Source organism: Acomys russatus, chromosome 10, assembly GCF_903995435.1.
Source record: "Acomys russatus chromosome 10, mAcoRus1.1, whole genome shotgun sequence".
Classification (NCBI taxonomy): Eukaryota; Metazoa; Chordata; class Mammalia; order Rodentia; family Muridae; genus Acomys; species Acomys russatus.
The window spans coordinates 56,045,675-56,067,665 of record NC_067146.1 but is presented as its reverse complement, the minus strand read 5'-3'; the positions used below and the strand labels follow the sequence as shown (position 1 = coordinate 56,067,665).

The 21,991-nt window shown below is 41.8% G+C and overlaps 1 protein-coding gene across 7 annotated transcripts in view; it reads right to left on the bottom strand.

The window, feature by feature from the left end:
- Rbm33 (RNA binding motif protein 33) overlaps positions 1-21,991 on the bottom strand; it is a 99,757-nt gene that overhangs the window by 31,425 nt on the left and 46,341 nt on the right. For all 7 annotated transcript variants that reach the window (XM_051152216.1, XM_051152217.1, XM_051152221.1 and 4 more), the window contains one exon: positions 15,614-15,672. In XM_051152216.1, the coding sequence (XP_051008173.1) occupies positions 15,614-15,672 (59 nt within the window). The remainder of the gene's footprint in view (positions 1-15,613; positions 15,673-21,991) is intronic.

Below are 21,991 nucleotides of genomic sequence, written 5' to 3'. Positions count from 1 at the left end.
AGTTGGGAGCTGGAGAGATGGCTCAGTGGTTAAGAGCACTGTCTGCTCTTCCAGGGGTCCTGAGTTTAATTCCCAGCAACCACATGGTGGCTCACAACCATCTATAATGTGATCTAATGCCCTTTTCTGGTATGCAGATGTATATTCAGATAGAGCACGCATACATACAATAAATAAAATCTTTAAAAAAAAATAAACGGAGTGGTTAAGAATGCTTGCTGGTTTTGCAGAGGACCTGAGTTTGGTTTCCAGCACCACTACAGCAGGCAGCTCATACCCACTTGTAACTCCAGCTACAGGAGATCCAATATCCTCTTCTGACTTCTGCCAGCACCATACTCCCATGTACATTCCAACACGGGGATATATAATTAAAAATAAAGTTTAGAAAAATAGGTTCTTCTTCCTTAGAAACTCAACTCTAATGTCTTGTTTATTGTTTTATTACTAATTTTAGCTATTCTCTTAAATGTGACCACATTTTAAGACATCAGAAATATTTTTTTCTGTTGCCTTTAAAAGTCTGTTCTAGGGACAGCAAGATGTCAGTGGGTGAAAAGTTCTTCACGTCAAACCTGGCAACCTGAGTTTGATTCCCAGAACCTACATGGTGGAAGAAAATCAAAACAAAAAAAGACAACTGACTCCTGCAGACTGTCTTCTGGCCTACACTCACACACCCCAAAACAACAAACACATGGAAAAGTCTATTTTAGAGCTGGGGAGATTTCTCAATGGTACTCGTTGCATAAGCATCAAGACCTGAATTCTATCTAATCCTCTGCACCCATATAAACACAGCACCGGGGAGAAGCGGCAGGATTCCTAGGGCTCACTGGTCAACCAGACTAGCTAAAATAGCTTCGGATTTAGTGACAAACTCACAAAATAAGATGGAAATGTGACCAAGGAAGACATCTAGCACCAGTCTCTGCCCTCTCTACAGGTGGACCCCCACACAAGACACACACCCATACAAATGCACAGAGAGAGCCCGCCTGTGAGAGCACACACCTGGGAGCACACAATAATACCGCAAAAGAAACACTCCCATTTACCACAAACCTTTAAGCCTAATTGTTGCTAAAAATGGCAACAAAATGAAGTTCAAAATGCAACCATTACATCTTTCTAAAAACAAAGCACTAGGATTTATTGAAAGATACAGAACAGAAATCCCCAAGATTATATTCTTTTAGCTGTTACTTTTATATCCTTCGAGTCAGATTGAGGCAACCCTCACCACAACCAAAGTTTAAAGAGTATTACTTCTTGCTATCAAAAAAGGTGTCAAGCAATATCCCCTTCCACTCAAAACACAGCTAACAGTGAGGAACCTGAGAATATGTAACACACACAGCTTCAGTTTCACACAGCAGCATACTCTGGCAATATGACAACTGAGTGTCCTTAGTCTGAAAAATCAGTAACTTTCTAAGAGCACTCATTAGATTAAAAAACTAGAAAACTCTGAAACCTGAAATACTCTGGTCCTAACCATTTCAGATAAAGATGATTCAACATTCAAAGATGTTTTTAGGTGATCTTCAAAACTTCCTGGATGATAAACTAGCAATTATGTTTATGTAACATCTGATGCAGTAGGGTAGAAAAAAAGGAGGAACGGAAGGGAGGGAGAAGATATGATTGATTGAGTGAGCAAATGAGTGAATGAATAAATGAATGAATGAATGGGAACTGATGGCTTTTAATCCAAGTGTCTTAGTTAGGGTTTCTATTGCTGTTATTAAAAAAAAAAAAAAAAAAAAAAAAAAATCATGACCAAAAAAAACTTGGGGGCAGAAATGAGTTTATTTCACCTCAGCCTGCTTGCTTTCTTATACCACCCAGGACCATCAGCCCAGAGTAGCACCACCCCACAGTGGGCTGGATCCTCCCATACCAATCATCAATCAAGAAAATGCCCTGGAGGCTTAACCACGGCATCATGTTCTTATCTTAGTTAGCGCTCACTCTTCCAAAATGACTCTAGTTTGTGCCAAATTGACAAAAAACTAACCAGCACTCCAAGCAAATCAACAATCCTGACTCTTTCCAATTAGACAGGAGTCCTCAAAAGCTGTGCAGAATTGCCACTTCAGGAGAAGTCTGAAATGGAACAGACTGAGACCATCAGAAACATGAGCTCATCTTGTATAATTGTTTATGTAGATAAGGTGTAGCCCCACTCTAAGAGTCAGGCACTTGGCATACTTACAAGTGGTTACTTGAATCCAAAAAGTGTTGACTATCTTTGTCAAGGGAGCTGGGAGGATGGGCCTGAATGAAATGATTCTTACAGAATTTTAATAAGTACTATGTGAATCCAACAAGAACCAGTCAGAATCCAGGCTTCACAGTCATTTACAGAGGACCAAAGGTGTTCTGGTTCAAAGACTGCACCATCCTAACTGCCCATACAAGGCCCATTACCTCATAAAACACAGCCAGGGAACAAAATCTGATACTTCTATTTTGGTAATTTTAAACTATACGATAGTCACTCAACCACATCAAAAGCTTTCACTTAAAAAACTCAGTGGGAGCTCCCACAGGTCATCTTTGTCAGAACAAAGGCAGGAATGAGTTTAAGCCCAGGCAGCAGACCCTACAAAGATTGCAGAATTGAAGATTTCAAACAGCAATCAACTTTCCTTTAGATATAGAACATCAGTACCTGTACCCTGTGTGGCACTATCAACTCTGGAAACCATACCACGCTGAATATAAACTTCTACAATACACCTTTTTTTTTTTTTTTTTTAATTCGTGTTTTTGTTTTAGACAAAAATACAACCCCTACCCCAGGAACAGCACCTTCTGCCACCCTCCTCATTGCAGACAGGCCCTGACTGACTGCTCCTTGAGATCTGCTTCACAGACCCACCCTGGTGCAGACCACAGATGACCCACATTCCCACTTCCCAGCCTGCTGAGGGACCATGCAATGAAAACAGCACATAACAGCAGATTAGAATCACCAAGTATGTATTTAATTCATCATCACTGGACAGTCTTTTTTCCCAACCCTAGTCAGCTTCTTCTCCTACTGCCCTGGCCAGTTTCCACCTGATCATCTTCTGGTTCTGATCTGCAACACAGTGGCTCCTAATGCCTCCTATGCCTAAGCAGCCTCACTGTATCCAAGATTTGTCTACAGTCATTAGTAATGTGTGTGCTAATTTTTAGCAGCAGCCTATTTAAGATAATCTAGATTTTCATTCTAACTCTGCATTTAGTCAGATTTTTCATAAGAACAACAGTACACCAAAGTACAGCAAGCACTAAAGGCATGCTACTGATGTGGCATTTATCAGTGAGCATGCTTCAGGCTCCTAAATTTTCAGCTATGTTAACGAGCTGGCAAGAAGTAGATGTAGGAAGAACTGAAGAAGGGAGAACTTAGCACTTAACAATAACAGTTACACAGCATTTGTACTGATAGCTGGAAATCAGCAATACTCTGCGAGAAAACTTTTATCAGCTTGCAATTTTCACCAGTTTCAACAAAGAGTGCAACAAGCCCAATCTATTTACAATTCATCATCACATGCTGCCCCCCCACCCCACTGAGCCCCACCTACTTCTTTTCCAAAACCAGAGTAACTTATTGCAGGGTGTATCTATCTCCTTCCAGAACCAGAGTGGCTTCCTGCAGGGTACACCTGGCTTTCTAGACACACCTCCTATATTATCATGAAATGCAAGACATAGTCACACCCTCTGCAGCTGGCCTTTCTGTTCAGATCTCAGGATGACCACCATGCTCCAGTTTCCTTTCACTCTGACTTCCTCAAAGACTTCATAACTGAGTGTAACTAAGTCCAGCATTCCTGTCTGGTTTTGTTACTGGGCTCACAGAACTAGAAAGTGTTTTGGTTCCATGTGAAATCTGCAATCACATGTGAGCTGACCTGGGATCAACAGGATGCGTCCATATGGCAGCACAGGGCTTTTCATAACCCTTTCCCTTCCCCACTCTCCATTGGACAGTCCTCCAAAGAGAGGTTTTCTCATAGATTAGGCCAATGTAAATGGGAGAGCAGACTGGCTTCCACACTACCAGAAGTGAAGCTCTGCTGAGTTCTGCTGTCATGGAGAGACCAGGGCATCACTCTCTCCTTAACCCATCATCCAGGGAGAGCAATGCATAGTTTCCAATAAGAACTTCAAGCACCTTTAATCCTGCACTTGGGAGGCTGAAGCAGACAAATTTCTATGAGTTAGAGACCAGCCTCTGATTTACAAAGCAAGTTCCAGGACAAAGCGGGCTACACAGAGAAAGCCTGTCTTGAAAACGAAAAAGAACTTCAAGCTATGGCAGACTAGGTACACTGCGTCATGTGCGTGCAGCTGTGTGTGGTGGCTGGAGTCCAGTCCCAGCTGTCATTCTTCTTAAGGTGTACACTGTTCTCTCAGACAGGTCTCTCACCAAGCAAGCCAGACTGGCTGCTCAGCAGTTCCAAGGATCGTCCTGTCTCTATCTCACCACAGTTGGGATTACCACATCCAGCTTTGTTATATGTGCTTGGTGCTGAACTCACGTCTTCATTCTTACTTGGCAATTACTTTGCCAAGTGAGCTATCCTCCCTGCTCCAGGCCCATTACTTCTTGAGTCTCTATGCATGATCAGAGTCCACAGAAGAATATTTTACATCTTCATAACTTCTAAAGACACCCTTTTATATTAAACTGAAAATCTAATGGGATCTCAAATCTTGCCTCCCTGGAATGTTAATACTGTTAAGTTTTCTTTTCTAGGTACCCTATACTGCTTAAGTGCATATTCACAAGCATTACAATAAGTGAGGTGTGTAGCAAAGTCTCCAGCTTCTCCCACGGTAATTCTCTGGCTCATTGGAACATAAGAAGAGCTTTTTAAGGCTCATGGTAAATGCTTAAGCAGAACATTATTCTGGCTTCAAGATGAACCTTTAAGAGCTCAGCTGAGACTGAATGTTCACTCTAACACTGACTGCAGCACTGTCCTTCTGCCCAGCTACGTCCCAGCTGCAGCCCAGGGGCAGGTGACTTGATGTCTGGACCCTCGTTTACTCATTTGTAAAATAGGACTAACAATAGAACCTAAAAGTCACAGAACAGAAAAGTACTCTACTCTGGGCAGTACCTAACCTTATCAAACATGTCATTATTACTCTTGCATGACATTGTTGCAAATGGTCATCTAGACTGTGAAATAAAACAGGACTGCTGATAATTTCCATGTTTCCTTGTCCTGTAAGAAACAAATGAGTTGAAACCGAATCCCTTGGCCTCTCCAGTCCATTCTCATTTCTCTCTACCTTTAATCACCAGGCCTGTGAGGCAGAATGCCATGTCTACTGTAGACACTAATATGTCTTCCTCACTTGGCACAAGGCCTGGCACACAGGCTACCATGAAGTGCTAGAGTTAGTAGATCAATAACGTCCCACTTCTAACAAGAAGCTAATACCAAGCCTCACATTCTAAACTTGGAAGTATTGCAGCACACGAAAACATTGGCCTCCACAAAGTACAAAGGTATTTATAGCATGACACAAGGCAGGAGAAGGGAGGGGGGAGTTTAGGGAGGATGGACTAGGGTCTTGGCCTAAAGATTGCTGAGCTGACTACTATCTGAAACCAAGATCCGAGATGACCACGGGTTTCAAGACAGAAAACAAGTGAGAATAGCACACCTTTAGATTCTCATATGTGTAACGTTACTGGAGAATAAAGGAAAGATAAACATGGAATCTGCCTCCCCAGTTCTTAGAAGCAACAGCTATTCTTTGAAGGGTCAGCTACTTGGACAGTCAGCTGTCTACTTCCAAGACTCCTGTTAGCCTGTCACTTTGCTGTACATTGAACTAAGACTTAAACACCTGTAAGATACATAAAGTCCAGCTCTAATTACTCACCCCATACATAGTAACAAGTACTTTTCAGGGTTAAATCCAAATAGAAATGCAGATCAATACACTGGAAATAACCCCCTTTCAAGAGAAATTTCTCAAAGAATAAGGTTAGCAGGAGGGAGTCTGCCCCATGGCAGAATTACCCATCCATTTTATATTATCTATGTAAGTAATTCCCTGAATTTGTCCAAGTGCTAGCCAAAGGCTCCTGTCTGTGGATGGCAGTTAAGTAGGGGGGAAAAGGTATCCTGTTGTAACTGAAAGAACCTGGGTTCCACTAAAATACCAATACATACCGGTACCATTTGTTTAAACCAACCTGAGCCCCGCTCCTCCAAAAACAGCTGCTAGAGTTCCCCAAGTGTATCCACCATCTTCTGAGAACCAGCAAGGCTCTGGCATGCAGCCTTCCCTGAGGGCCACGTGGCCAGGAGAACATACACAATGAGTGGCATCTCTAACCAAGAAAGCTAAAGCCTCCCATAAATTACTCTTATTCTTTTCCCACAGGCCTGCAAATATAGAGGCCACATCGGGGTCAGAAGCAGGGAGTCAATCAATATACATGGAATCTGACAAATCATGTGGTAGGAACATTTCGCAGTTCCACCTGGAAGGTCAACCCACTCTACTGTGTACTCCTGAGATGGGCACTCTGAAGCCATCTAGGTAATCAACCGCCACCCAGACTTACACTCACTGTTTTTCTGAGGACTGCCAAACAGCAGGAGGGGGAACCCTTACCCGCACATGCTGACTCTGACTCCTGCTAGGGCTTATGCTAAGGAGTCTGCTGTAAGTAGGGTTAAGGGGCTAGGGCTCAGGACTGTTAGCTGGAACCACATCTCAGCCCTCCTTTCCTTTCTTTCCTGTTTCCCTCTGCCCAGCCAGGCTGTGCTTCTGCTATCCTCAGGTTCAGCCTCCATTACCATTACTCCAGCCCAGGATCCCAGAAGGCCACAGCCACAATGTCATCTAATTCCTTTAAGCCTAGGGTGCTTCAGTTGGCATGCGCCAACTTCCCAGCCTTACTCTGGAATGAGTTGCAGCTGAGCAGAAAAGCAACAGACATACGTCCCCATCAACCCAAACTTTCTCTCCCTTTCTCATTCCTCCCCACTTACAATCACTATATCCTTGCCCACACAAGTGAGGTACAATATTGCACCCAGAATACATACAACCCCTCCCTTCCACACAAACACAGACACAACAAGCCACTACTCCTTCATAGGATGAAGAAACTGGGGCTTAAGAATTCAACCATAGATGAATGGCAGCTCAGAAAGAGGCTCACACTTGAGATTCCTCCCATCTACCAGCCACAGAAGACAAGGCTCTGAGTTTTGGCTTTACCATGTCATTCCTGCAGTGATTCCTACCACCACATGGGTAAAAGGCTAATGAATGACTAATTCCCTCCACCAAATGCATAATTTTTTTTTTTTACAACTGTGTTGTCATGGAAGTTTCAGTACTAAAGTGCTTCTGCCATTGGAAATAAAAGACTATCCTATAATCCATTTATACTGCTGTTTTGCTTTCTTTATATCCCTTTAAAAATTCAAGTAAGAGATTATCATCCCCTCATAATTCTTGTACAGACTGTGCTTTCACTTTTTTGCATCTCTTGTTAATTATATGACATTATCGATATTAATCCTATTCAGAAAGAACTGATAACTTCAGTTATAAAAAATGGAAACTGCATAAATTGCTTAGCAAAAACTTAATCATATAAAGACAAGAATAAAAAAGCCTCAATTGCTATTATGCCACTTATCAGCTTCTATAAAAGGGTCAGTTGGTATATTTTAATAAGACTAATTAAATACTTTACCAATGCCATTGAAATCTCCTGAATCTTTTAAAAAAAAATTACAACCTTCCTGTATAACATGTTTTCATTTATTAATCTCACTTAAAATGCAAAGAACTTTCTAAGAAACCAATTGACACTTAAGAACACCTCGCAGTTAATTCTGATTAAATGGGTTAAAAGCAAAGAATAAAGACCACCAGTGACCCCTGACATAATTAAAATTACACCCTTCTATCACAATGTGTTAATCCTCTTATCTGAGCATTCTCCATAGATTTTTTTTTTTCTTTCAAGTTTTGCCTTGTTTAAATACATTGATTTTCCTGGAAGGCATTTTTATATTTATAGATACAAATTGAATATTCCAAAGAACAAAGTATTAGTTTCATGTTCGGGGAAAACTGAATGAAGGAACATTTATGCAAGGCACTGTTGTTGATTCAAGCAGTAACTAGCATGGTGACTGCAAGCTAAAACCCTGTCATATAAAATACTGCTTTTGCAACCTTCCAAAACACCTTGCATTCTGCCACAAGATGAAGCAGTGCACCACCTGTGACATATCCTAGTACAGCCAGGCCCCTGACAGGTCCCACTAGCAAATTCTCTCCAGGAACACCCAAGGACTGTTACAGCCTTGTAGAATTGGTTTGGCTCCCTGGGTTTCAAGCTCTCTTTCTTAAAGCAAAGTTTATTACAGCGCATGTCGAGAGCTGGTGTAATGGCTCAGTGGGTAAAGGCATTTGTTGCCAAGCTTGATGACCTGAATTTGATCCCCTGGACCCACAGGGTAAAAAGAACTGAGTCTCACATGTTGTCCCCTGACCTCACACATGTGCATGCATACACACATATAATACAATAAATACAGGTAATAATTTTTTAAAGTGCATGTTGATATTTAAGGACAGGTACAGCATAAATGAAGGGAAGGGGCACTGAACATTGGTTCAAATATTACATCCTGCACAGCTATATAAGCTTAAGCAATTAATTCTTCTAAGACTCAGCTTACCAGCAGCTTGTAAAGTGGAGAAAATAATAACACCTCTGCACAAAATGCCCAGTGACTGGCAAGGCCAACACTGATCCTGTGTGATGGCACAGTCCTTTATTATCACCATATAAAGCACTCAGAGACTAGTTTAACAAGAATATTATTTAAGTGAGGAAACAAAACAGTCTAATCACTGGGAAGAAATGCATTTTGATGTGTCTACGTTATCTTTCAAAGTTTATCTTTAAAATGTAGAATGGCTGGGAATGGGGTGCTTGCTGCACAGGCCTGTCACCCCCACCCCAGGCCCCATATAATAGAAAATCAAGTCATACTGCCTTTCTTCTGGCCTCTATGCACAGGTGCCCTACCCTCACACTAATAAGATTTCTTTTTAAACAATACATCTAAACAGGTTTATTTGTACTACCAGGAACCCAAATATTATAGGCTAGAAGATGGGTCAGTTGGAACGTGTTTGCTGGGCAAGTGTGAAGACCACAGTTTGATCTTGGGCACTCAGGTGTGAAAGCACACATGTAATCCTAGTGCTTGGGAAAGGAAGGACAAAAATGGATACCAGAGCTCACTGGATAGCCATTCTAGGATAAAGTCAGTGATCTGCCTCAAAATACATAAAGTGCACAGATCCCCAGGAGTAATCCCTAAGACCTAGGGATGTGTGCATGCCCTCTCTCTTTCAAATGCAGTAAAACATAATAACTGGTGGTTCTCTGTAGAGCATAACACTATCACACACACACACACACAAAGAGATTTTCTTAGGGTAGAGAGCAATTCCATGATTTTAACTTTCTATCACTGCCCAACATGAGTGGCTACATTACTAAACTGTTAACACTGGTGGCTGCATGTTTGCAAGTTTGGTGGTGGGCTATATTACTATATTGAAGATGGTAAAATTGAACTCAGTTAGGTCTAGGGACAGAAAAGGGGGCTCACTGGGTAAAGGCTCTTGCTACCAAGCCCAGATAACCTGAAGACCTACATGGTAGAAGAGAAACAAAGCTCTCCTTTGAACTCCATAGGAATACCAAGGCATGTGTGGATGTACGTACACACACACACACACACACACACACACACACACACACACACACACACACACACACACACACCAAGTGCAAAAGAGATACAAGTCTATTTACAGGGCATTGCACATCTCAGAAGAGTTTATGGTGTGCTGTTTTTAATTTAATACTTTTACCTAAAAAACAGACAAGCAACTATTTTATAATGTAGTTTTTACAGAGCAATGCAATGATTCTAGCTACTGTATAAGAAATCAATATGAAACTATTTCAATAGCTACTTCCTAGCCTTTGGGTTGTTAGTGTGGCCTTTAACCCAGCTGTACCTTCCAGCCCTGTGCATAAGGCATGCACACCATGATAAACCATCTCTTCCTTTAATGGCTGTTCCCACTGTGTTTAGCTACTCCTGTTACTGCCGCAGATGGGCATTCATTGATATGATTAAATTTGATGGTATGATAATGTATGGTAATCATGATTAATCAGAAACCCAGAAGCAAGTGGAGGATGCTGGGTATTATGTCACCTGCATTTTAAACTGCATTCTCTGCTTGCAAGCCTGACAATATCTGACAGCTGGTAGGATCTCCTACCTCATTCTCCTGCTACCTCTCAAAGATCTGATAAGAGGAAATGTCCATCATCCCTTCCCTATCTTAAGTGCTAATAATTATAAGGCATTGCAGCCATGTTGTAAAAACTGTAAGCACTCAAAAGCACGACTTTCCCTCCTGGAGAGCATAGTCTTGATTCTCATCAGTGATGCTATAATCAGAAAGGAAATGGGATTTGCTGCAGCAGTCTCTCAGACATGATTTGCATGAAATAGCACTCAGGCCCTATCCAGCAAGCCCCAATCACCAACACCTGATACCATGCACCACAGTGTGGCCCAGAGCTCTGCTGCACCAGCCTCATTTGTCAGGTCAAGTCAACAATACAGACACTGCTACAGACTAATTCTAACTTAAAGCTACATATTTTCATCCTTAATTTAAACAAAGAACAACAAGACATCATTCCACACCAGTATGGAGAAAACAAAGTGGACACAAAGTCCCACCCCTAACCAAGACACTACTTAAAATTGACACCCGCTGGGAAAGGGAAAACCAATTTTCTCCAATGGAGTGTCACGTGAGTGTATCAACCATACTCCAGAGCAGGCCCCATGACTAGGAGACACTATGGTCTGTTGTGTGTTTGTCGGTGTGTGGGTGGTAGGTGCAGTGTTAAATGTATGTTTGTTTGTTTGTTTGCTTTGGTCTTACTGAGCTTTTGTTCGATGTTTGGTTCTGTTGTTTTGGGTGCATGGGGGGTATTTTGGGGGAGACAGAACATGAAGTTGGGTGGCTAGGGAGGTAAGGAGGGTGTGGGGGAGGGGAAAATATGATCAAAATATTTTGCATGCAAAATAATTTAGCTTAAAAAAAAAAAAAGAAAAGTTTCCACAGCCTATCCATATGTTGCTGGTCACCAGAACATCAGTAGCCTAAATACAACAGTGTGAAATAAAATAAACTGTAACAGCTTTGATAACCTAAAGAAGCTTTAAATCAGTAGTTCTCAACCTTCCTAATACTGCAGCCCTTTAACACAGTTCATGTTTTGGTGACCTCGCCAACCAGAAATTTATTTTTAATGCTAGTTCAAACTGTAATTTTGGGACACACCAAAGGAGTCGAGACCCACAGATTGAGAACAACTGCTTCAAATGGAGACTTATATATAAAACAGCAATGAGAATGAAAACGGGAACTATCAAAACTTCAAAGTAACATCTGTTCTAGCAATGGACACTTTAGCATTGCTATGAGCAAACAATGTCTTTTCTAGGACAAACAACTAAAAACATATACTTTAGGGAAAGAACTCACAACCTTCCATGCTGAGGACATATAAAGTAGGACTGTCTCAGTGCTGTGACACCAACAAGATTTTTAAAATGAAAACAAGAACACTTGAGCTGAAAGTAGAACTAAAACAGAAACAAAGACAGGACCTGGGTATAAGATAAACTCGTGCTTCCTCTTACGAAAACAAGACATAAATGTGCAGTGAATTGACAATGGCAAGCTCTGTCCCTGCGGTGAGTGCAGTAGGGAATGCAAATAGGGAAGGGGCCAGAAAGGAGACCCTATGACCCCTGCCTTGGATGGTACTAGTTAGCTCCTGTGGGCATCTATCACTTAAGTGTGCTTTACATTCAGAAGACTTTAACAGTGACTCAAGATAGAGGTGAAAAAAAAAGCCAGTCTCTAATCAGTATCAACTAAAATATCATTTGTATTTGTAAGTCTGGACTGAAAACATAAAAAGGCCATTTCATTACATTAAAAAAGGAAATCCACTGCCCAGACCTAATTTTTAACCTGAAGCTTAAATCACAAGTACTAAGGAATACTGTACATGGATAGAAAGGGTAATACACCACATCCATGTGTGAAGACTAGCATGACCCAGTGAACAGTGACCCAGGAAACTCCATAGCAGTTTCTTCTAAAACTGAGTACTTAAAACAGGATCTTCTTACAGCACTTCTCACCTTGATACTTAACTCTTTGTTCTAAAAGATAATGTTCAATTATCTAATAGTCACTGTCAGTCTTACACCAACACAGTTTACAATACATTTTAGTCTTGAGAGTGAATATCTGAAATAATGCTAAATCATCACATGCAAAAGCATCTGCTGTTAGGCTGTCTCTGTATTAACGTAATGGAGGCAAGACAGAGGCAAGGCAGGAGTAATCTGGGCTCAATCTGTACCACCGCTCAAAACACAACAACAAAAACCATATTAAACTAACAAATCTAAAGGAAAGTCACTAAGAAAAATTTCTACATATACTAGTACTTAATTGTTTCTAAAGTTTTCATAAAATTGGCAAACAAAATGGGCCTTTAAGCTACTGCAGTTACCTCTAGTGGGAAAGAAAACACACTAGGGTCCTTTCCAGACCTAGAGCCAGGGCCACCCCTATCCATGTCTGACCTCTCTGCTTCCCAGTCAGTAAGACAAAGAGAGGAATCTTACCTAATTCAACTATGTACTGCCTAATCCTCCTTTACAAGTTCAACATATCCTTGAAGATAAAGAAACACAAAAATTTAAACATTCTCTCTTCTCTACACTACTCACTCTCATAAGTGCCAATAAATTCTCAACTCTACTATTTTGTAATAGTTTACTTACAGATTGAAACAGTCTACCCTGCAGGAAACTCTTTAAACAGCTTTAAATAGCTTCAGAAGTTCCTGAAACTGACCAGATTTAGAAGGCCCTTCCCTGCCAGAATAAGGCAGAGTAAGGGTCTCCCTCACAAGGAAGCTGAGCTGGGGGGGGGGGGGGGGGGGGGGATGACACTCTCAGACCAGAACAGCTGCCTAGAAGAAGTAAAAATCAGCAGAGCTGCCTAGAAGAGGTTTAGACCAACTGCAGGACCTGGAAAAGGCATTCTCAACTGGCTGAGCAGCCTTCAGGCTATGCAGTGTGTTCCAGGTTCTCAGATTTGTTAGCTGCCTGTCACCTATGGTGGGGTGGGCTCTGGCCATGCAGCTGCCTTTGAGTCATTTCTGCTCCTGTAAGTAACCTCTCCCCCATATTTCTGTAAGTAAGCCCCCAAACTCACTGGTTCACTCAAGTTGGACTTCAGTGGTTTCCATACCTTGGTGTGTTATGGGATTCCTATTTGGGATGAGTACATGTGTGTACTGCAACTCCCCAGGAAATGTTTTGTCGCACAACTCCTACTGACAGGAGAACCAGCTGTGCACTAGTATGTGCACACTGCCCAGGGTACTATCTATCCTCAGAGCCATGAGAGTGCTCCACTTGGCAAGGATGAACAAGACAAACTTTACTTTCTTTAACTTCCAATTCTAGTTAAACTGGTACAAAGCCTTCCAAATTCAAATCTAATTTAATGCTCCAAAGAAATACAACAAATCCAGTAAACGGAGGAATCTAAAGTTGGGTTTCTTAACTGAATGTGTTAGTTTGAACAGCTTGTCAAGAATTCTGCAGCTGAGCTATAATCTCTGTCCCTTTGTTTTTCTTGAGGCAATGTCTCCCTATCTAGCTCAGGCTGGCATCTACCTCAAGATCATCCTGCCTCAGCCTCCTAAGTGCTAGGATTACAGGCATATGTTGGGAATTGTGGGTCCCCTTATAAAGCAAGTCTATGTAATAAATACTACCTCTCAATTGTTGACAAGGGCTGGGATAGGGTCTCAAGTGCACATGAGCAGCAGTAGCCCAAAGCTTAATTAGACCATAATATTGTCTTGCTGTCTTTATAACTTTACTCAGGAATTTAGTAAAGACACTACTTGGGCTTCATATACACCTCCCCTCCCTGCCCTCTCATCAGGATGTAAAACTCTCAGCTACTGCCCCAGTGCCATGCCTGTGTGCTTCCCACCATGATGATCTGGGACTTATCCTCTAAAACCGAGAGCGCACCCCCAATTAAATGTTTCCTTTTGTAAGAATTGCCTTGCACATGGTATCTCTTCACAGCATTAGAATAGTAAGTAATAGAGAGCAAAGATGCCGGCCACAAAGCATTACCACCTGAGTTCCATCCCTGGAACCCACTGGTAGCAGGAGAGAAGCAATTTATTTAAGTTGTCCTCTGACCTCCAAGTGCTGAGCTTTCATTTTCCTCTAGTAATATTCTTAAAGCATCGTGAAGGTTTTTCCCTCTATTACCAAGAAAACTTCTATTTGCAAAACTGCAAAATAAAAGTTAAAAGGAAAAATCCTATTTGTACAACAGAAAAGTAAAAATTAAGTTAAAAAATTGCACATTAATTTCATGTTGACAAGCATTTTGTTTCACAAAAATATTAAATTACGTAAATTTCTGAAAACCAGAATTTCTTTTTTATATCAAATTGTAGCACCATGATACAAACTAAACATGAAAACAAGACCAATAGCAAATTTCACACAGGCCTGAGGAAAGGAAAGCAGCACTTCAAATTAAACCAAGGAGACAAGTGCTTCCTCACATATGCATGGAATGACACCATGGGACCCGGGAATGTCATTTAAAAAAAGGTTCTGAATAGGGGTTGGTAACCAACCTAATTAAAAACTAAATTTATACAATTTGAACAGCAATCTAAGGAAAAACCTTAGCTAACTATGGGAACAAGGCCATTTCAGAAGGTACCACAAATAACAGCCACACACCAAGGAGTGTCTAAAATGTACTCCAAACCCTGAATCCAACACTGGACTTCTCAGTGCACCTGGTTGGTAGACAGGCTCTCCATCCAAATACTCAAAACTGCTTCTTTTTTTCCATTGCCTAGACTAATTTCCCCACAGTTCTTAAAAAGAACAAGTATTTAATAAAATGCATATATTTAAACAAATACTAAACTTTTTTTTCTTCTAGCTCCAGATAAATGACAAGAAGCACATGAGTGTGTGTTTTGTTTCAGAACTAAATTTCTCACTTAAGAACAGGAAAGCAGTGGCTCAGGAATAACCTCAGCTCTTTAATAACCAAGCACTTCATTCTTATTTCCTGGAATTTGATACATAGACTCACACATACCTGTGAGGCATGCCCTCAGCAGAGGACCATGACAAAGTCAGAATTCACATTCTTTAAAATGAAAGGCATCCTGATAGTCCTGATTCAGCAATTTTAAAATTAATTCGGCTCTCAAACATCCATTGACCTTAAGGTTTTAATAAACATTTTCCACTGCAGTCAACATTTACCAATGCACACACTGTTTCTGGTCACGCAAGTACAATAGCAGTACCTCTTAGTTACTATGTGCTACCCCCAGCCAGAGAGAAGAACAGCAGCTACTCACTGGGAATCTTTGGGGTCCCACGGCAGGCCTTGGCTGGCTCGGAACTGGCAGCAAGGGCACTGTAAGAAAACACCTTGTATTACAATCACTTGACATCATACCAGCTGGGAGGAAGACAATACATGAGCTTTCACACCAAGTATATACACTACATACACTGTGCACAGTAACACTAAATTTAGACTTTACCTGAATACTTGTTATTTGTAATAATCTAATAAAAGGAGAGGGGAGAGCACTTTTAGCCCCAGAATAAAACAGTACAATATGAAGCTTACGTTCTAACAGAATTACTATTTAGAATTCAAATATTTTTACAACAAAAGAAGATAATCTTCTTATGAAATAAAAAGACCTAGTTTCAGTGGGATGACACATTGTAGTGTATACTTGTAACCCTACTATTCAGGAGTCTAAAGAATGAAGACTGCTTCAAGTTTGAGGCCAGTCTGAGCTATATCGTGAGCTAAAGAAGAGCCTGGGTTACATAGCGAGGCCCTGCCCAGCTACACACAAACTGAAATGTGAATCCTATAGAATCACAAGAGAGGAAGAAGGAGAAGGTTAGAAAAAGAGGCAGGTAGACAAAGAACGAAACAATGCTCATGTCGCCTTACAAAGAACACCAAGGAAGCAAACTACTGTGCTGACACGTTTTGTTTTGTTTTCATGGTTTATTAAATATTTGTTCATTTTAAGAACCGCAGGGAAATTAGTCTAGGCAATGAAATACCAATGCCATTTTTATGGAAAAAAGAAAGTGATTTTGAGTATGTGTCTACCAGTCTACTAGATCAAGAAGTCTATTGTTTTAAGAAAATACCAACCAACCACCCACCCCATTTCTTTTTTTTGGGGGGGGGGTTGGTTTTTTTGAGACAGGGTTTCTCTGTGCAGCCCTGACTATCCTAGAACTTACTCTGTAGACCAAGCTGGCCTTGAACTCAGAGATCTACCTGGCTCTGTTTCCCCAGTGTTGGAATTAAAGGTATCTGCCACCACTGCCCAGCAGAGGAAATCTCTTGGTAGAAAATAAGTAAGAGGGCTAAGCCCTTGGGGCTAAAGTATATGCTGCCCTCTTTGAAATGTGACATACATTATACTGACCTTACTGACCTGGGTTTGAAAACACTCATCACTCCTGTCAAATATGCAGTCAAACATGGCTCTAGATGCACCCAGGAAACTCCCATATAGAGCACCTTAAATGAGATACATTTGGAGAGATCTTTTAAGAGGTCCAAATGGTAAGCCTACCTAACCAGCATCCTAGAGAAAAGGAGAAATGTAAACACATGCTCACAGAGACCATGTGGAGACATGGGAAAGCCATCTGCAATCCAAGAATTGCATCCGGGGAATCAGCCTGCCCATGTCTACATCTCTCTGTAGTGCTCATTACAGCAGCCTTAGCAAATCAATAATCAAAGTTTTAATACAGCACAACTTTAAGAGACTCTTGGAAATGAGAAATATAGACACAAAAATGCACTTGAAGAATCTATCCAAATCACTTTTATATGGAATGACAAGTCAAACTTTTATTTTCTACAGTTACAAAATGAATCCCATACACTGAACTGATTCAATGGTTAGTATAATAAGCACCCGTTTTACAGGCTCAGTGTTAAATGAGCATGTGGGCCATCTATTTGATCAAAAGCAAATGCAACGGAAGCTTTCTTTTACAGAATGTCAAAGGAGAGAGAAGTCCACCCCTCCATTGAGAGCCTATTCCAAAGTAAGACTGCCTGTAAGACGACACAAAGCAACCGGGAGTCTAAAGGAAAAGAGCAGTCTGTGAAGCCAAGAAAGAGAAAAGAAACAGTATTCTCAAATCAGAAGATTATAATGAAAGTGAAGAAAAGAATAGTACACATTTAACAACAGAGGGACAGTATTCTTTTTTTTTTTTTTAAAGATTTATTTATTATGTATACAGTATGCATCAGATCACATTTTAGATGGTTGTGAGCAACCATGTGGTTGCTGGGAATTGAACTCAGGACCTCTGGAAGAGCAGTCGGTGCTCTTAACCGCTGAGCCATCTCTCCAGCCCCAGTATTTTTTTTTTGTTGTTGTTGTTTTTGTTTTTCGAGACAGGGTTTCACTGTGTAGCCTTGACCATCCTGGACTCACTTTGTAGACCAGGCTGGCCTCGAACTCACAGTGATCCGCCTGCCTCTGCCTCCCAAGTGCTGGGATTAAAGGCGTGCGCCACTACAGCCCCATTCTTAAATCAAGTACCAAATACAAAACACCTAGCTCCTCTACCAAACCAACCGTTTAACAATCCCAGCACAGTAAGAACTGGGAGGTGAGAGCTGATTCTAATGAACTGGTTTGTTAAAAGAACCTCTGAGGAACTGTCAACACTGTCAGAATCTCCACCCTCTTTCTTCAAGAAAACAAACCATGTAGAGTTCACAGAGACAGAACAGCGCCCAGGAGCAGGTGTGTTCCAGCCCAGTGCAGAGAGCAGCAGGATCAAGACCCAACCCTTCACCTTGACCTTATGGAACAAAAAGGAACTTAAAACTTTTCATGTTTGCATCAGTCCAGTTTAGCCTCAAACCTGAAAAGTTGGTGTTTACTATTTATATAAACTGTTATGGTCCTTTGTATCTACCAGAAGATGTTTTCAACTTAATACAATTGTAAAGATGGATATCAACTAAAGCTTCCATCAAACTGGTTTAATTATATTACAGTGGAGCAGGCTTCACTCTCAAAGTCTAACAGGTGTAGTTAAAAAACAGATGTACAAAAGTTGAGGACTCTACTTCAGTGGAAAAGCACTTACCTAACACCTAGCATGGGGGAGGCTGAGTGTCAGTGCCAGCACCACATACATACATACACACACACACACACACACACACACACACACACACACACACACACACACGTTAACATATTCATACTGTTACTAAGTAAATTGTTTATATGCTAATTATAAAGACTTTTAGGGGATGTTTAGATAATTCAGTGGTTAGGTGTGCATACTGTCTCTTGCAGAGACTCAAGCTCCATGTTGGACAGCTCACAACCACCTCTAATTCCAGCTCAAGAGATTCAACACCTTTTGGCCACGGTGAGCACTTGCATGCACATGCATCTAACTCACACAGACAAACATTCACATAAGTAAAAAATGTAAGTCTATCTAGGAATAGGGATAGGGATAAGGATACCTGCCTTTAATTCTAGCATCCAAGAAGCACAGGCAGACAGATCTCTGTGAATCCGAAGTTACCCTAGTCTACATAGTTAATTCCAGGTCAACCCTGGAGTCCCTGGAGGAAGGGAGGGATGGAGTGAATCTTTTTGTTTGTTTTGAGACAGATCTTACTATGTGTAGAACAGGCTGGCCTCAAACCCATAGAGATCCTGCCTCCAAGTGCTAGGATTATAGATGCACACCTTTAAAAGACTTTTAAGTGTACTTAGCTGTTAAGATCCTGAGAAGTGCTAGTTTGATCTGTATACTGCATCCTGGCCTCCCCCAGGGATTGGGGATTCAATTAAGTTTATTTACCAAATACTAAATGAACAAACACTACTAGGAATTCACATGTAACCAGTAAGAATAAGGTTTCCTTTCTCTGGCATCAGATACATAAAAGGCAAGGAGCAAGGAGCAAAGCTCCTGGGCTCATAGTGTCATTAAAGAGCTTCAGATAGACACAGCATGTACTAAGTCATTCAAACTCCTGGATGCAGGACTAACTCCTTGATGCTAGTGTAGGGCAACCACTGAGAAGTTCAATTTAGGGAAACGAAGAGAAGACTTATGCTGGGAGTAGAACGTTGTCTTTGAGGTGAAAGTTTGGGGACAAGAGTTTAGGTCCTTGGCACCTGCAGAAATGTAGCATGGGTGTGTAACCCAGTTGCAGTTCCAGTACTGGGAAGGTAAAAATGGAGAATGCCCAGAATAAGCCGGCAACTTGACTAGCACAGGCAAGGGACTCTGTGCTCTCTCTCCCAACTAGTGACACGTCTCTACCGCTTGAGCTCATTATCAACAATCCCGAACTCCCTCGCTTTCTCAAGAGCTCCAAAGTGACAAGGATTGCTCCCATTCTTCCTGATAGGTAGGTTCCTTCCCAATCCCACTGTTGTCCCAAACCCAAACCTCATGCCATCTAAAGCCTCTTCTCTACCTTACAAATTGTTTCTGAGTCACTGCCACCGTCTTCAGAACCCTCTGTGCCAGTCCTGCTGGCAATGCCTGCCTTCCTTTCCATGCAGCTCTCGGCACTCTATCATCTCTCTCCCTCCAGAACCAATTTCAATACTCACCCCTCCTCCGGTGTCCTCTCTTCACAGGAGCCATCAATTTAAGGTCCTGCTTATCTACTACTCTGTAAACACAGCTGTCTATGCTAAACCCATAAGAGGAGGCAAACATAGCCAGTGATACACAACATCATGCTAGCTCTCATCCCCAGTCATTTCCTCCAAATCTGGGGTTCGCTCCTGGTCTGCTCCCAGAACATGGCTTCAAGACTTCTCGCCTCAGAATTTTCCACATTTTTTATCCCCTATTTGATTACTAGGAAAACTGAGAGCACCACAAGAACTTAACTAAGATTCTGCCTCCTACCACCAAACACGCAGGGAACCCTCTGCACTTTCACTGCTGCCTCCAGTCCTGTTGCTGAGTTCCCCACTCCTGTCCTGGCTCACTGGGCCCTGCCAGGATACGTTTTCCTTCTTACCTAGATCACCCCTGTACAGCTAACTCTTCCCTCTAAGTGCAGGGTGTGACTCTCCCTGCTTTTAATCTTTCTCAAGCCTGTTTCCCCCTAACCACCTATCAACAACAACACTCTGTTGTAGAAAACACTGTGCAAAAAAGGACTGTCCCACTCTCTTAATTTACTCAGGCACTTACACAAGCCACCAGTAGAACAGAGGCCTCCCTAAAGCCCAGGGAAATCAATAGCCCAACCAGCCCCCAGCTCTGCCAGATTCTCTTCCTCCCACTCACAACGCCAGCACCACTGGTCTAGAAACACCCACACCTCTGCTAGAGCTCTAGACCACTGGTTCTCAACCATCCTGATGCTGTGACCATTTAATATAGCACCTTATGTTTTGGTGACCCTTAACCAGAAAATTATTTTCGTTGTTACTTTGTGACTGTAATTTTGCTACTGCTATGAATTGTAATGTAAATATCTGTGTTTTCTGGTAGTCTTAGCTGACACCCATGAAAAATCCATTTGACAACCTCCCATCCCCAAAGGGATCACAACCCACAGGTTGAGAACCACTGCTCTAGCCCTTCTGTACACCAGCAATGCCTAACTTGAACTGTTAGCCCCAAACATTTGAACTTGCTCAATTGCTGACCAGCTACCTCCACCCTCGGAGATACTTAGCCTCCCTCACCTGTGCATCTAATCCACCTGCATTACATGTAGACTCCCACTGCCTCTGCTGCACAATTCCCTGACCCTGACTCTTCAGTCATCTGCTAGCTGGACACACACTTCTCCCCAGGTGCACTTCCTGGTCCATCCGCTGAGCTGGCCTTCAGGAACTATCATGTACTATGCACCTTTCACCACATCAGACTCTAATGAAGAAATAGTATGTTGTGGTTGACTAGAATTGAGACAAATGATACTTTTTTTGATTTTCAGTCCGCTCATGAGGCACCCACCTATCAAGCCTTTCCTCCTTTCTAATTTGCCCCAAATGCTAAATGACAGTTGAGCAGCTGCACTGAACTCTAAGAATATCCACTTCAACAACTGCTCTCTCGTCACTATAACTTGTGATGGCTGATGCTCTTTCTTGATCCACCACTACAGTGGGCATCCACTAGTGACTCCTGGGCCAAATTTTGAGGTTTCCAGTTGTGCCCACAGTAGCCCATTTTGAACTCAGGTAAGAGAATCACTACAATGGTCGAACATCATTTCCATAGTATGAGGACCAAATAGTAAGAAATTATTAGCAAAAAATATAGAGAAAAAAAAAGGGGGCATTAAAATGATGCATAAACAGAAGCACACAATGCACTCTACTATCAAATGACAGGCTCAGCTATGTGAGAATCAAAAGTTCCTTTTTGCCCTGTCTTAATATAACCTAAATCAGTCACTCTTTCCAGTAAAATTTAAGTCCTTACAGTGGTCCAGACAAGAGGGACCCTGCATCACTTCCTTCCTTTTGTCACCCCACAAAGCCCTTGTCTCTGTTAATTACTTTAAACCCAAGGCCCTAGAACTAACCTACTCAGTGAACCCCAGATAACTCTGCATGCACTGCCTTCCCCATCTCTGTTCTACGCCCCCTCTTCATCTGTACCTTGTACACCTCACAAGCCCTATCTACCCACCTTGGATGTTGATGGACTGCCTCTGC